This window comes from Pipra filicauda, unplaced genomic scaffold (genome assembly GCF_003945595.2).
Source record: "Pipra filicauda isolate LSUMZ 115617 unplaced genomic scaffold, ASM394559v2 scaffold127_size2900866_pilon, whole genome shotgun sequence".
In the NCBI taxonomy this organism is placed as follows: domain Eukaryota; kingdom Metazoa; phylum Chordata; class Aves; order Passeriformes; family Pipridae; genus Pipra; species Pipra filicauda.
Window position 1 is genome coordinate 2768205 of NW_024103740.1, and position 17136 is coordinate 2785340.

Consider the following 17136-nt stretch of genomic DNA (forward strand, 5'->3'; position numbering starts at 1 on the left):
GGCAGCACTCGTGCCTGTGTTGAATTACCTGAGTGGGAGGGTGGGAGCAGAAGAAAGAGAAGCCATTAGCTCAGAACTCCAGAGCCTTGGTGCTCATGCAATAGAAACAAGGAAATGAGCCACGAGACAGCCCATTTCCTGCATCCCTTGCTGTGGTGCTCCCCCACCGTGGGCAGAACATGGCTCTGGGGTGGGACAGTTCATTATCATAGAACGGGTTTTTTTAAAAGGCTTCAGATCCAGTGACTGCTCCCACACTCCAGCCCTGTCCTGCTGCTCCCTTCAGCCTCTCCCCCCCGAGCTTCAGCCTGTGCCTATCCTCACTTCCCTGGTGCTCATCCCTCACACATCCTTCCCTCAGCTGCTGCTGCTCGAGCCTGTTTCTGCCCCCAGAAGCCACCACAGTTCCTCACTGCTGTGGCACCGTTTGTCCTCTTTGTGGCCTCTCAACCTTTCCCCACTCGAGTATCACCTTCATTTAAGGGGTGGAGATAACCCTGCACTCCAGGTGCTGTTCTGTGCATGGAGAGGGGCTTGTTACTGATCACAGTCATTGTCCCAGGGCCAGACAGTGGTTTTCAAGACCTTTTGGAGTTTAGAATCATAAAATCATAAAGGTCAGCAGAGACCTTTAAGATCATCCAGTCCAACCATCAACCCAGCACTGCCACTGTAACCCCTAAACCACATCACCCAGCACCAGATCCAGACACCTCCTAAACACCTCCAGGGGTGGTGACTCCACCACCTCCCTGAGCAACCTCTTCCAACGCCTCAGCACCCTGACAAAGCCTTTCCCTGTCTCCCCAGGACTGCTGTGTGAGCTACGGTGGAATGTGGTATCTAAAGGGGACGGTGCAGTCCTGACAGCAGGGTCAGGTGATCTCGGACACAAGAGGAACCTGCAGCGGTGGCACAGCCGGAGCAATGCCGGGCCTCGGGAGGGGCAGGGTCTGACCTCCCGCGGGGCACGTGGGCATTGCAGACAGTCACTGACATCCCAACACTCGCAGTTTGCGTGGGAGCAGCCGGGAAGGCACCGTGGGACCCTGTCTGCAGCTTGAGTAATCTGGGATTTCTGATGTATTTCAATTCTCCTTCTGTTTCATTATAAAAAAATAAAACAATATAGTGACACAGACATGATGGAAAATCATGGTCTAAAACTTTATTTTGTAAGTAATGCCAATAAATTAAATTTGTTTACAAACATCCCAGTTTTTGTTAAATCCCTGGATGCTCATACTTAAGTCTGAGCATTGTCATAGCCCTTGCAGCCCTCTGGATAGAGAGCAGGTAGTCATGTTCATGGGAATGTCAGGCCTGGGAGGGGGGAACAAAATCACTGTCTGTGAACTCTGTACTACATTGCAATTGTTCTCACCTGTTGTCTGTGAAATGAGTTATTTGGAAAAGTACCTACATCTGAAACACAGGGAACAACTACTGGATTTCTTCTCCTGGTGTGGGGTTGGTTTTGAGGGATGTTTTGCATTACTGAATGAGTACAGCGAGGTAAGTAACCCAGGGCACCCTCTGGAAGGCATCCAGCTGTAGTTACCACACGGCAACCATGTAAAACCTCTATTTTGTGTAATTTTTAAATAAAATTTTATCTCAAAGGTCAATTCTACCCTGCCTTGTATTTGTCCAGGGAGAAATGGAAGCGGCACCCGGCTCCTTTCACAGCCTGAAGTCTTGCAGAGGAAGGCCAGGTCAGGGATGCTGCAGCAGAGGTCAGAGGTGGAGAGCAAAGGCTGTGAATCCCTGCTGGTCTCCTGCCCTCTGGGGCTGTGCAGCTGGGCCTGCTGCTCCAGGGACAGCGACCCAGCCCTGGGCCAGGTTTAGCACTGGAGCCCAACTCCAGCAGGATCAGGAGAATCTGCTGTGGGCACTGCAGAACACACTGTACTGGTCCTGTTCTCTGCTGTAGCTTCCATCATATGAGAAGCTCAAGGGGATTCTATTGATTTCATCTACTTATGCTCAGAAAAGGCTGAGTTGAGTTGTTGACTAAACTAAGCAGATTAATGTGGTTAATCCAGATAAGATTGGCTAAGAATGCTGTTACCGTACTTATGGTATTTCACATTTGGGTGGAAAATGGCTATTTTTAAACTGCTAAAATTCTACCTTAATATGCCAGTGTAGTATTGACTACATCAGTGTAATTGGGAGGTGTTTTATGTTCAGGCAGCCCTGGCTGGCACTGACCCAGCATTACCTGTGGCTACGGCTGGAAAGCTGCTTTCTAGGAGAAGCTGTAAAGAAGAGCCAGCCTGGAGTGGGTTATTGCACAACCTGCACAGCCAGAGCTCAGCAGGGGCACAGGCAGCCAAGGGGGAGGTTCAGTACAGAAGAATCAAGTGGTTCTGAGGAGATATTTTTGGTATTTTTAAAGCATAAAAGTTGTATATATCAAAGTGTTCTAAATTAGCCAGAAGCAATGAACCACTGAAGCTCACCTACTTAACCAGAAATGCTGAACTGCTTTTGCATATCTTCTGATCCAGCAGGATCTCCAGGAGATCCCCCTCCCTCTAAAGTGGTGAGGAATATTACTAGGAAATCATCTGGGACTGACCATGTCGTGCCTTTCTCAGGTTACTGCTTTCCAGTCTCAGCTGGGCCAGGCCTCCAGGTGAGAAGGGTCCAGGTGGGGGAAACAGGGACAGCACAGGAACCTGATGAACTGCAGCTGTTTGTTCATGGCTGAACAAAGCTCTTCTGCTTTCCCCCACCCCCTCCTTGTTTAACAGCACTGACAAAGCCACAACAATGAGGAGAAACTACTTAATTCCATCTGGATTTCTATCCTAGACAGGCCTATCCTTTTCCATGTAGCATAAGTTTTCTAAAATACAAATTTCATGGGAACCCTATCTGATCTATGTAGGAAAGATGGCAAGACTAGATAATGCCAGCGCCATCTGCATCGAGTTTGCTGTTTGCTGATTGGCACAGATGGATGTAATTACTAGTTACACATGCAGCTTGACTGGATTATTTATTTGCTTAGAAAAATATTCAAAAGATTCAGATTCCCACTTTTAAATAATTTTCAGACTGTAATACATGTTTTAGAGAAAATCCCACAACATGAAGTCTTAATACTGCAGCTGAAGGGCAGCTACACACAGGCTGGACAGAGAACAGAGTAAGGCAGCAGAGCTGCAGCAGCAGCAGTGGAACTAAAGGTGAGAAACTCAACATTCTGTGTCAATGTTTGGTACATCCCAGCAACTTGGAAAGGCAGGTAGCTGATTCCCAAGAACTGCTGGCCACATTAAGCTGTCGGACCTTTACAGGGAGCAGGATGTCACCTTTCATCGTGCCTCCTCCTCCCTTAATCACTTTGTTTCCTTCACACAGTTCTAAACATACTTCTCCATGTTCTTTGTTTTTCAGACTTTAAGTACATATGAATTACTGTGGGAGTGGAAAAGGAGAGGCAGAACAAGAGTGTGTTCCCATTTGCAGTAGGATACGTGCTGGCAATGTCGTGTCTGTCCTCCCACCCCCCCAGGCAGCATGGAATGGGTGCACAGGGGCTGCCACTGGAAACAACAGACAATGTAAGGTTTTACCTGGCCTGTCTCCTCGAGCACTTGGAGTTTGTGGTACGTAACATCAAAAGCTACTCCACTAAGTCAATGCTACCACTAAAGCTAAATAGCTAAATTACAACTCTCTATCTTACCCAATACACATAAAAATGTACTTTGCAACCACCAGAGAACAGTAGGTCCCAAATCACATACATAGTCAATTCACAGTATCTTGCCTTAAGACAAAGTGCCCTACAAAGGAAACCATACCTAAAAAGCCACACAAACTTTACATCAAATCCTTTCTCAGTAGGAAGACATTTATACTAATCTGTGGGAGAGCTTAGTGCATGTGAAAATGTGGTATTGGCTTGAAGCAAGCACAGCTCTGCTGCCCTGCAAAAGCAAGCAGAAGGCTGCTCCCCTCCTCCTTGAGAACTGAGGAGAGGCTGCTCATGAGACTGGTTGGGGCTTTGGTTTTGTTATTTTCTACATCAGCGTAGTTACAGGGCTAGATCATCATTCTGAACCAAAGGAAAGCTTCAGTCTGGCTCCTATGAGAGAGACAGTTCTGAGCTCTGTTAGTTTTGAAGTGGACTAATGAAATGAATGTCAGTTACTGCTCCAGCCACAGATGAAGTGTAATATGAAGTAGTAGTGTAGAATTAAGCTATGATGTTTGTTTGCTTTACAACCTCTAGTTTGTGTGACAGTGCTAAACATTAAATCTATTGCTACATAGGAACAGGGAAACTAGCTGTTAACTAACTGGCTTGTTAACTACAGGTCTATCAGCCAATCCAAAACATTCATTTTGAGTGCTCAAGATCAGTTTAAGGGATCTTCTGACATTCGTGTAAAGTTCTTGACTAACAGATAAGGTTATGGTTGAGAGGAGAGGGTCTTGTACTTGGCTCGGTGTTCATCTATTTCTTCCTTTGTTTTTCTGATACAGCTAAAAATTTCCTTGAAGAGTGCTTTATATTCAGGAAGAGCATTTGTGGGAGAGTCACTTAGCTCCACAACTGTGAATTCTTGATTGCTAGCTGAGAGATCATACTGGGTGTTCCCCACATTTAGGTCTTTGGAATACTGCTTCAGCGTTTGGACAGCCTTGTGTTTCAAACAATCTTCATCCATTTGACACTTCTTCAAAAGTTCCTCATACTTCACTTTCAGAGCATTATACTGAGCATCAACTTCATTAAGCACAGAGATTCCTCGCTGCTTCACAGCTTCAGCTCTCCTAATACACGTTTCCTCGTGGCCCCTCAGGATGTCTGCCCCCACCGCGCTGCTCAGCAGGGTCTCGCTGCTGCTCCGCTTCAGCGCCTTCTTCTCCAGCTCCGACACCGTCACAAGTCCATCATCCGCCAGGCTCTGACCGAGCTCCCTGTCCAGAGATTCCCTGAATGAAATGAAAAAGGATTCTGGCACCAATTTCTCTGCATTATGGAACGTGTTTTCAGACTGAAGTATCTGCCGCATTTCGGCTACTTCTGCTTCCAGCTCCTCTGCCCGCGCCCGGTACAAGTCTGTATCCACGAGCCTCCGTTCCAGGTCACAGTTTTCTTTCACCATAAGACTGTATTCCTCCTCCATGGTCACCCTCTTCTCTTTCTCCAGGTTCAGCTGGGCTTGCAGAACTGTAACTGCCTTTTTTAACTTCTCATTTTCTTCTTCTAGAGGGCTTAACTGACTATCCATCGAAGTAATCTTTTCTGCAAACACATGATCGTACACAAAATACCTGCAGAAACAAAGTAAGTGTTATCAAAGGTAAGAAGTCCAGCTGACCACACCTCCTAAAGGTTTCCTGTCCTGAGTAACTAATGACATATTTAAACTGTGTGCTGACAGCCCTCAGAGCACTCACAGGGGCCACTTCACTAACCTGGCAGTCTGTTTAGGAGTCAGAACAGAGTTTGTAACACGAACATGCCATCAAATCAAGCTCCCAGCTTAGGCAGAATGGCAGCTCATTAACAGTTTCAAGTAAAACAGACAAGCTGATTGAATAACCAGACCTACAATTTAAGTTTAAATAAATATTGCCTCAGTGTAGCATGCAGTACTTCAACAGCGGTTTTTTCCACAGTGCTCTACTCTTGTAACTTTTGTCACTGCTGATGGCAGAAAGCAGCTTCAGAACTGACAAGGCAGTTCTGTAGGATGACATTCTCACAAGCCTTTGGCAGTTTGAAGGATCCACTTATCCTTTGAATTGTCATTTTTGGATGTACAGATTTATTCTAGAGTAGAATATATAGAATATTCTACCTCCATGTAGTGCTGAATCCCAGACACAACAGCCTGTTGGGTCTGTGGAGGTGCTTCACTTACAAAATTGCTTTCTAGGCTTGAAGCTACTCTGAGCTTTCACCCCAGGTGATTGTCCCAAAGGGCACAGTAATGCAGCTCAGCTGGGTCAAATTTAAAGGCAGCCCAGAGCTCCAGGCTCCATTTTACCAGCTTCAGTATCATTTTAACCAGCTTAGGTTCAGGAAAGCTATTGCAGGGATCCTGCCTTCTTTGAAAAGAAAATATCCATGGACATCCAAAGAAAGGTTAAGTTACACAAAATATTTTGTATTTAGCAAGTTTGTTTTTCAGATTATCTGTGTGTGTGCTTTTATCTGACTGAAAACAGTGGGGTGCAAATTGCTGTAAGCTTTCTAAGCTACCATTTGATGTGGCTGGAGACTCTGGGAGAGAACCCATCAAGACAGAAAGTGGAGCACAAATACTACTGTGGTCTAGAAGTACGTCAGACGCAGTGGCAACACCACACAGGGCAGATACTTTGCTACTTGTGAACATCAGCTAATTTTTCTGCCAGCCTGTCTGATACCTGTGCTTGTGTCTTAGTTTTTAAAGCCTTGCTTAAAATAACATCATTGTTCTTTGCTATGTAAGGTAGGAAGTCTTACTGGCGCAGGTCATACAGCTCCTTCAAGCAGGAGAAGCTGTGCATTGATCTGGGCTGGTCAGATCTCTCGTGGCTCATCCGGCCTCGTTCAGGCTTCTTCAGTTCTTCTACTTGTCGCTGCAGGTCATCTATGTGTGTTTGTAGATTTTCAATAGTCTCTGTCAAGCTAAAAGGTGGAAAGACTTTTAAATAAAACCGTCCTTTCAATTTACCAGTATTGTGGAACACCACTAGGCAGAGACAGCCACCCACGAGCTACACAAATACCCCCGGACTGCTCCCACCGATTTTACCAGCTGGGGAGAGGGGTGAAGTTTGTTACCTTAATATCTTCTGTTGTGAAGCTCTGCTCTCTGCAACCAGCTTTTGATTGGTGTCTTCCAGTTCTCTTGCTGTCACATCCAGCTGCTCATAGACCTTTGCGTGCTGGTCGTTCATCTGGCGCAGGAGCTCCACTTGCTTCGTGAGGTACTGCAAGACAGCACTGCTGTTACTGGCTCACCCTGGGAACACGAGCTGCCACTGCTGCTCTGCATTTTCATTCACAGAGAAACAAGTGTCATAAATTTAAATTCCCCTGGTTGCTTTGGGAAGTTGGAAAGCCACTGTCAGTGACCCACCTTGCCTTTGTCAGGGAGGTTAAACCTGGGCTGATGAAGCAGCTTTTACCCAGAGGAGCTGGGTTTGTTGTGCCAACTGTCCTTACCTGTGCTCACACCTTCTGGGTGGGATTGGTCTGTATTGCAGTCACCATAGACTTCAAAATAGCCACTAGGCACTCTGTCCTAAATGTTGCAATGGGCTTCAACAGAAATTTTCTAACAGTGTTGACCCAAGAACTCTCTTAACATTAAAACTGAAATACTGGGTAGCACCATCCATAATTAAAATTATTTTTAGCTAACCTAAGTTCTTCCAGTCTGAAGCAGCATTAGGTTCAGCACAAGAGAATTTAGGTTGTGGTCACACTTAAGTATGTGAGTTAATGTGTGTCAGGCAGTATAATCAAATTATTGAATTCAATCTTTAATTACTCAAAGTGAACTGTTACTGTAATCCCAAACAAAGGCCTCCTGGCCTTTCTGAAAAAAATAAAGCTTCACATGAAGTATTCTCAATTTAATCCTCTTGGGGTTTACAGTTAGCAACAGACTGTTAAGTTTCCTGAATAATGTCAGAAAGCTTAGAATTCTCAGTCTAAGAGCAGTTAACAATCACCTAATGCTCTTAATCCAAGTGCCCCATATTGTCCCACCCGGGACATGAGCATTTGCATGAAACAGGCTTGAGCAAAAAAACTAACCCTCTAAATCTGAAATATTCTGCTCTTATGTAGAATTTATTTCTTGCAATGTATTCTGTACTACTACATGCCACTTACTGAAAAGCAGACCTCAGGAAGAAACATCCAGCAAACTCCTAGGCAGAATTACCTCTCTTTACACAGACCTCTTACATATTCAAAACTTCTAATATTCTACTTAACCTTTTACCTCATTAGAAGATTGGTGGGTTTACATTTTAGGCAATTTAAGAACAGATAATAAGTTAATCTAGGACTAGTAATTGCTGCATACAGACTTCCAGAAGATCAACATGATAGCTGTTAGCTAGATCCTTTTGTAGCCTGTGCACACATGACAGAGGATTTACACCAAAATAGAACATAGATTAGCAGCAGAATCTCAATGTGACCCATTTCAGATTAACTTTCCCTATTGGTTATGGCTGAAGGAAGGAGCTGGAGATCCTCAGACTTTCTTCAGCAATAGGAGAGTGGCTGAGCACAGAAGCCAAGGCTTTGGTGCCCCAATAGATGCTACCACTGATCACAATGGGCCTTTCCACAAGTTTTAGAAGAATGGAAGAGGTGAAGCACCACTTTCTCCACCTTTCATCTCCAGTATCTTCAGGGCTGGTGTCAAGTTGGCCTGGTATAAATGAGACCACCAAAAGATGGTGTAGTAATAAATACTTTAGAAGTTCACATTTAATCCACCTCCCCTGCAACTGAGCACCTAAAATAAAGCAGTAGTTGAGACTTCTTGCTTTCTACCACATGATAAAAGGACAGTGTCAGTGTTTCCAAAGTCTGAGTGCTAAGAACAGATTCCAACAGGAATGAAGTTGCCCTTTCAATCCAGCATTTATTACATCTACAATGATTAATCAGTGGCACACGTGTCAGCACAGAGGTCAGACATAATGATCCAAAGCTGTAAAATGCTTAATATGTTAGCATTTAATATATGAGATGTAATCTTAAGCACACCACAGCCTTTGACCCTTCTTTCTCAGTGCAGACAAGGTAGTGCCATACTTCAGAATTATTTCTTAGCCAGTTCTAGACTTTGCTACCCATAAGACCTGAATTAATGGCAAAAAAACCCCAAAGATTTACAAGGATATGCTGCACTGAAAAACCTAGTAAAAAAAATTCAGAGTAGCTACAGGAGCAGCTGAAAGATCACATTTAGGTTACAGAGACAAGTACTTGAAAGTTGGGAAAACTCAGGCACTAGAGACAGGATATGCCATTTTCATGTGTATCCTGTGCACTAAGGAGTCTCCTGCATTCCCACAAGACAGAAATACAGGCATGAAAATAACAGACTGAACTGCTTTTACCAGCAAAGTACTACACCTTGCACATGCCAACTTTATTCCCATTTCTTTCAGTGAATGCCTGTAACAATTCCTTGTGCCAGTAAGCCAATATATTCAGTTCCTCAACTGGAGGGTCTCTCTGGGTATTTGAACAGGGGGTTCATTTTCCCTTTTCTACCAGAAATCCAGAGGCAAGAGAAACTTCTTTGGAGAAAGAAAAGGTTTGTGTTGCTGTTACACTTTTAAACAGCACCAAGGAAAGACAGAAGATTAGGAGAGGTGGTGGTGGCACTGCAGACAGCATGTTACTGCAGCAGACAGGAACACAGGCTACAGGTTCTTTGACTCGACACACTAAACTGGGCAAATAAAGGTGCAGGCACTATTTATATGTCAGAAACACCCCAAAAACTGTTCTCCCACTCTCTCCCTCTCCCTTCCTCTTGGAGGGAGCTGCTAGGACAACCCAATACACATCTCCTACCCTCGCTGCGGGGAGAGGAGGAAAGAGAATGAAGAGGTATCAGATAAAGCCTTCAAAAAGTAGTATTGACCAAGTCTTGGCAAAGTAAGATATTGAGGGAAAAAATTAATCTGTCCTGTCTGAGGTTGTGTGACCGCAGAAGTACTTGACCCCGAAACACACCAATTATAGATCACTGCTGGAAGGACACTGGTGACACTTCCTGGTGCTGAGGCTCTCTTATGTAGTCAATAAACACTGACCCACCAGAACAGCTTAAGCAAATAAACTGGCTTAAACCAACAGGATATTACATTCTTAATAGCACTAGACTATTTCTGTAAATCAATGTAGCTTAGCAATTATATATTTTCTATATTTCAAGACAGTGCTAAAATGCAGCTGTTTATTAAGTAGCTCCACTGCCTGAGCCAGGTCAGTTATCACAAAGTTATGGTGTGTTATTTCAAAAGGTGTGTTGTAACTGTGTTAAAGGCTTTCTTAACTATGGTTGGACATGCAGGTGTTGAACCTTGTGTACAGTATTTGTACAGCACCTTGGAAGTGTTTGTCCTCTCCAGATCTTAAGAATTGATCTTTTTATAAAAACTATTCAAGGCAATGAGTTATTTTCAGTCTCTGCATAAGTAAATACATTTTTTTAATGCTGTGGCACTAATATAAATATCAGCCATTCCAACCATTGTAGCAGAATGAATAGGATAACAAATATGACATTTAGCACATAACAGAGGTAAGAGCCAAAGTATGAAACACAAAACAAAAATATCTTCTAAATTGTTCATCACTTAATAAAAATGCTGCATTTGTGTTAAGATGACTACTCTAAAGACACCTATATAGCTGTAAGTATTAAGCTTAGAATTCTTTAAGTTACCTGTTATCAATAGTAAGGGTTTTCAATCTGAAATTAGAGCTGTACAAAACTCACATATGATATGTAACTGCAGAAGTGCTGCTTGCACAAAGGAACTCAGATTTTGTAAAAATCTGGTGTATACCAGTCACAGCCTGTTCCCTGTGATTCATACCAGAACCAAAATGAAATGCTGACTACATTTTCAATATGTTGTCAGTCAGCAAAGTACTGAATATTTAATAATTTAATTATTAGAGACCATGCATTGCCCTCTAATAGCTGAAGAAATCTCATTAGGCTGACAAATGCCAGGTCTGCAAGAACACAGGCAATATAAAATTAAAAAAAGAAATTGCCAAAGATGGCCAGGTTTTTCCACCCTGTTACATAAAGATGAGCGGCTTTGAAAGGATGGATACATTTTGGGCTTTATTTTCCTTGGAAAACACAGAACAATACATCCACTGTGTCCTATACTTAGATACTATGTAAGTGGGGTTATTTTCTGGGGTTTATTATTTGTTTGTTGGCTTTTTTTGTCATTGTACAGGGGTTTTTTTACATTGAAATGGACTTTAGCTTCCTTTTCCACAGCTCAGTTTAGTGGAAGTACATAGCCCAGATTTTACTTTAATCTCTCTTCTGCGTTATCAGCATTTAAATTTCAGTGCAGTAACCATTAAGATTTTCATATAATAATTTAAATTATTAATGTATTTATCATCATATAATTTAATGTCATTTTACCTGGCACGATCAGCAAAGTTTAGCAATAAAAATAACTGAACTAACTTTTGTGTACAAAAAAAGAAAAATACCAGTCATTTTTCATTATACAAGCCAAATCCAACATGGCATTTAATGGCACAAAGCTTCTGGTAATCAGAGAAACAGTTCTAAGTATGATGGACCTATACACGTCCTCAAATTCTCAAAGCAGCAGAAATGGTGAAAGATTGTTCAGTATTTTCCATCAAATGTCAAAAAATTCAGATTTTAGCTATTATGTTGCAGCTCTAGATGCCTTAACATTTGGACCCCTCAAATATTTTACCTCTATCTCCTGCAGTTGCTCTTGATTTGTTGCATACATTTGCTGTAAGGATTCCTCTAGTTCAGTGTTACGGTCCAGTAGTGTCTTCCCAAGCTCAGCAGCAAGGTGAAGATCTAAACAAAGGCATCACGTTTGCAGGTAAGTGAGAGAAACAATAATATAATCTAATTTTAAAGCATGTTAATCAGATACTTGTACTTTTTTTATTGCCATTATAACTCCTCCCCCAAAAAGAAAGTGAGCTTATACTTAGGTAGAACATTCATATATCATCTATAAGGCAAATCTAAGTCAGTCCTGAAGCCCAGAAGACACTTTTATTTCATGAAGCTTCCTTAGTTCCTCCTTAGGTCCTGCAGACACATCCAGCCATCCTCACCTCCCACAGCCTGCCCAGTGCTGCTCCAGCAGCTCTGCCCAAGGTGGCTGTTTGCTACTTCACCATATTTACACCCAGGCCAAAGCTGACTGCACTCCTACCTGCTTTGCTGTTCCTCCCCATTACCCACCGAGCAGCTCAGGTCACACGGGATCAAACTGCTAAATGAAAGTTTCAGATGCTTTTTATGGTGAAAGAATAACATCAAAAGGCACAAAATTGATGAAGACACGCAGCTATTCTGCCTTTCAAACTCATAAACCCAGGTGACAAGAATTGTTTCATGTGCTCCAAAACATCATTTTAAATGTCATTTGTTCTCAGGCACTTAATCTCAATTTCACTCCAGTCATCTTCAATCACCTCCAGGGTGCAGTGACTGTAGTTGTTGCAAATTAAGAAATAAGTCATCTGAACAGTCAGTTCTGTTCTAGAGGGAAGCTTGATATTTGTTCAACAGCAACAGTAGAGCAAGATATTCTACATTATTATGTTTAAAAACGTGTAATTTAAAAGCTAACATAATGTGACAAAGTAATAGATCTTGGTGTTATTGCTAAAATTGTAATTACTCTGTGCAGGGTGTTACATGTTAAGAATCCAACAGATTTCTAAACTCTCCAATTTTCCACCTCCTTCCTCTCACCTGGACCATGGCCTGCATGCACATAATACAACCTAGTTAGTTTTCACAGAGAACTTGCATCACTAATGGGAAAGAGACAGAAGAAAAGTCAAGAATCTTCTTGATTCACTTCAAGAAGACTTAAATTAATAAACAAAGAGACGTATTTTATCATCAGTAGTTATAGCTAGAGAAGAAAATGCATTCCATTTTCATTTGATTGCAATGCCCTTGTTTTAACATGTTATCTTACGTCTTTCCTGCTCCTTCCCAATTATCTTATCAGCCTGGCATTGTAACAGATACAGCCCTGTTCCAGGATTGTTTTGTGCTAACCTTCAGTTTGACAGCCTGGCCAAAATGATTACTCCATCTCCATACATAAAGCCAAAGACCAAAATCAGACTTACAAGGACAAGTGAGTACAAACATTTGTCTATAAAGTTGTAGATGTCCAACTCTGGCAAAACAACAGCTGTGCTACTCTTTTACACTCTCTCTTACAACTCCAGTGCCTGGTTTCCTACCTTAAGGACAGGTTCTTAGAATAAATGCCACAAAAATATTTCAAAGTAATCAGACTTCATGTGAGTTCTTCAGAGTTTCAGATGTCCAACTAGGAGCCCCATGGCACACTGAGTTATACTTAGGAGGTTATCCTCACACAGCACCACTCCTTAAGAAACACAGCCTATGCTAGAGCTGGGTTTAAAGTACTTGGATAACAAAATCTTAAGGTGTCCTACTTAAATTTTTCCTATTTTGTAAACAGATTGCATATTGTTTACTGATGGACAGAGTAACTCCCAGTCAGAAACCAAGCTGTTTGTTCTGTCACATTACAGAATACTGTGGTTTTCAAATCCAGCAAATCCATTATCCTATAGAAAATGGAGTCCCAGTTCCCCAGTTCTCATACTACACAGATCTTTACTAGGAGCTTCCATCTTTACAACTAGTCAGCAATACTGCCATCATTCAAGGCAAAGACTAAATAGTCCATTCTTTTATTTTAATAGAGTAGAATAAGAGCTTTAGAGAGGATTTAGGATTATGTTAAAGACATAATGCATAATGGAATTACTTGCTGTCATTTCCCTTCCTAAAGTGAAAGTTTGTTTTGATGTTTAAGTACATATAAGAGTTTACAGTTTCATTCTTAAATGCCCCATCACCTACTAAATCAAGTAGCACATACCACACGGTCCTTGGAATACAGTTTGGATAACAGAATTCATGTCATACTTACACACTCATTCTGTTTATTAGACTGGCAGAAGCACAAATGGGTTACAATGGGAGAAACGTGCTATTTTATAATTAGGGCAATTTGTTTCTGAGGGGGAGAATACAAGTGGAAGTGCTCAGGAACACGCAATAAAACCTGAACTCCAGAGAAATCAAGAACTGAAATAATTTCACCTCTTCTAAAATGAAGAATTTGCTTTGTGTCCATTTTTCTACATTGTCAAGTATTTCTAAGCCTTATAAAGAGCAAATTTTATGAGTGAGATGTGCAATACACATGTTCTCCAGATACAGAAGGAAAACGGTTCATTTACATTTCTCTTGAGAGAGTTACTGCAGAACACTGGAAGCACACTGCATTTGCTGTTGTAAATTTATGTAAAGCAACAGCTAAGTTCTGACACAGACATGCATTTTTCCTTTTCACCACAAAGATGGGAGCAGAGAGGTTTTTAATAATGCAAACTGCCTGTGTGCAGATCTTAAGATCTTCGTTTTAGTAAATCTGATTAGTTGTGCTGGAGTTTAACAGCTCCATCTGAAGGCTCTGAAACAAAACAAGACTTCAAGGATACGTCTTCTGTGATGTTGAACAGCCTTCACTTACCAGCACTTCACATTCTCTTCTGACAGCATTACTATAAGTGAAAAAGAGAGAAAAGCAGCACCAAAATCCTTCTCTTCTACTTTTTCACAGCCCACCTAACAAAATTATTCAGAGAATTTTTGATCTAAAACTAAGCCTGTTCTTTTAAAGAGCAAAAGGCATTAATGTAGTGCAAGATATACAAGTAAGCCTAGTTGAAGTTTACTTAACTGTAAAATAAACTCTTAATTTTTTTATTTAGTTTCACATCTCCTATTCTGTATTCAGAATACTCTCTCTTCTGTAGAAATGAGTAACAGCAAGCTGTAAAAAGAGCAGCCATAGAAAAGAATTCTTTTTCAAAGGTCAGCATACTGCAGCAAAACATGGACGTTGCAGAAGGATGGCTGTTCCCATCCTTACAAGAATTCCATGAGCATTCTGTTTTCATGAACAGCATGCCAGAAAATGCCATCCTCCCTTGTCAAGGCAAAAGCCTGGTACGTACAGACTGTCAAGGTTTTCCAAAACCCTACCGTAATTTCAAGTTTCAAAGGCTGGCTGATAAGGACTACAAGTTTGTTTCTGTGTGCTTTCTAATGTTTTACAACCCAGGTTTTCTCATAAACCTACTGCTCAGTTTTTAAACACGCACTGATTGTTTGGGTTGTGAGGAGTTCCACGAGCCTTGATAAGCAATCTTACTCCCCTGTTTACGTACACAGGCACAGCTCAGGCTTAGGACGAGGAAGTTCATCTTTCAGACTCCAGAAATAAAGTACAGCATTCCTGTAAGGAGTTTCTTCTTTGCATTTCAACCTGCCCATCTGTTTATTTTCCTCCTTTCCCTTTTGGCAAGGCTATTAGTCACTTCCATTTAGGCTTAAAGAGAGAATCCCCAGAAAAAGGTTGTCTGTGTGTTGAGAGCACACTAACCTCTAGAATGGAACACTGTTTCTTAAAAGCTCACAGAGAGTCAACTGGTGATTATTTCACTCTTTTTAATTAAAAGATGAAAGTAAAGAAACAAGGCAAGAAGTCAGTTGTTATACATTGTGAAGTCTCTTTGTAGGTCTTCTATCTCATAAACACTGACATAGTAAAAACATTGCTTCAAATTTTCAACTCTCTTCCCTTTTGACAGCCAACTATGGTTTCAGGATCTTACTTAAACTGATTTGTTTGTATCCTAGAGCCAGGAAAACATCTATTTCGGGCAAAGAGTATCTAAATACAGCTTTCAAACAGTTAGATATTTATATAGTAGACAATTAGAGAGACCTGTTCCTGTCTCAAAAAAAAGTTTCTGCTGTCAGATGCCTGATCTCAGTGTGAATACAGCTTAGCTTTCCTTATGGTTTACAGAACAGCAGCACCCACCAATCCCAAGAATTAATGTATTTCAATCTAAAAGCAAAAAGCATAAGACTGAAGCAAGTTTGCAGGAAGCCACTTCACAGCTTCGAGCTGACCTTTAAAACAAACTCGGGATTAAGAACAAAAAGTAGAACCAAGTAAATACCAGTCATAGATGCCACTAAGCTCTTAAGGAAATTGCACATTCTTTCCATATCGTGGCTGTTGAAGATTTTTAATGCAATTATACTTGTATTCCTGCGGCTCTTTCCTCATCTGTGAAATGAGAACAGGATTTACCCCTTGCGTATAATGTTTGAAGACCTATTGATGGAATGACATACAGGAGCTGGAAATGTAGAATTGTGAGGCGTAGTGGAGTTATTTGTGTATTTTAATAAGAAAACCTAAAAAGATTTTAATAAGGGACTTGCAACTAATCGAGCACTGCTACAACTACACCTTGATCGAACGGGAAGCCCTTACAAAGAGCTCAACAGGGCGCAATAGCGCATCCCACCCTGGTGCTCCCAGCGCCCGCCCCGGACAGCAGCCGCTTCGCCTCCTGTTCAAGGTGCAACTTTTCGGAGAGCCGCTTCCCTGCCGGCGGGCGGAGAGGGACCCGGCACGATCCCGCTCGGCTGCGGCGGCTCCTTCTCTCAAACAAAGACGGCCGCAGCCTCTCCCGGTGACAGCGATCCCGCGGCGGCGGGAAGCGCTGCCGTGCGGGGACCCCCCGCGCCCGGCACGACCCGCCCTTCCCGCCGCCGCCCCGCGACCCCGAGCGCCCTTCCCGCCGCCCCTCCGCTGTGCCGGTGCCTCCCCGCCGCCCCCCGCGGCTCCTTCCCTCACACGCCCTCCCCGCCGCAGCCCCTTCCCTCGCACACGCGGCTCTCCGCGCCCCTTCCCTCACGAACCCGGTTCGCTGTAGCCCCTTCCCTCACACACCTCCGAGGCGGATCCCCACGGCCCCCTCTCTCACACACGCGGCTCTCCGCACCCCCCGTCTCACACGCTCCCCGCTGTCCCCCGTCCCGGCTCACCTTGCTGCAGGTCCTGCTGGTCGTACCACGGCTCATCCTCGCGGATCTCGAACTCCTCCACCAGGCTGTCGGCCAGCATCGCGCCCCTTCCCCTCACGGGCGGGCGCGGCGGCGGCGGCGGCGCCCACCCGACGATCCCCCTCGCGCCGAGCGGGGCAGGGCGAGCCTCTCCCCGCCTCAGCAGCCGCCTCCGGTCATTGCCGAGCGGTTCCGGACTTTGCCGAACCTCTCCCCCTTCTGGCCGGGCTGCGCCGGCGGCAACGTGGCAGCAGCCACCGCCCGCCCCCCGCCTCCCGCGATTCAAACGCGGCACCCTCGCCTCCCCGGCGGGCGGCCAATGGGGAGCCGCCCGCCGAGCAGATCGACAGGAGCCTTCACCAATCACAAAGCGAACTGGTAGAGAGCCACCAATGAGAGC

General features: G+C 43.4%; 2 protein-coding genes across 7 annotated transcripts in view; one reads left to right on the forward strand and one right to left on the reverse strand.

Moving 5' to 3' along the window:
• POLR3E (RNA polymerase III subunit E) overlaps window positions 1-1628 on the forward strand; it is a 28361-nt gene extending 26733 nt beyond the window's left edge. For 5 of the 6 annotated variants that reach the window (XM_039390444.1, XM_039390441.1, XM_027726144.2 and 2 more), the window contains one exon: window positions 811-1212. In XM_039390444.1, the coding sequence (XP_039246378.1) occupies window positions 811-867 (57 nt within the window). In that variant the 3' untranslated portion in view covers window positions 868-1212. Of the gene's footprint in view, window positions 1-810 lie in introns of all 6 variants that reach the window. The other variant, XM_027726143.2, reaches the window with a different exon arrangement.
• On the reverse strand, window positions 1144-16952 carry CDR2 (cerebellar degeneration related protein 2). Its single transcript, XM_027726147.2, has 5 exons — window positions 16719-16952; window positions 11482-11594; window positions 6800-6948; window positions 6479-6643; window positions 1144-5298 (listed from the first exon to the last, which is right to left on the reverse strand). The coding sequence occupies exons 1-5, from the start codon at window positions 16795-16797 to the stop codon at window positions 4431-4433; spliced, it is 1374 nt and encodes a 457-aa protein (XP_027581948.1). The 5' UTR covers window positions 16798-16952; the 3' UTR covers window positions 1144-4430.
• Window positions 16953-17136: the final 184 nt, after the last annotated feature.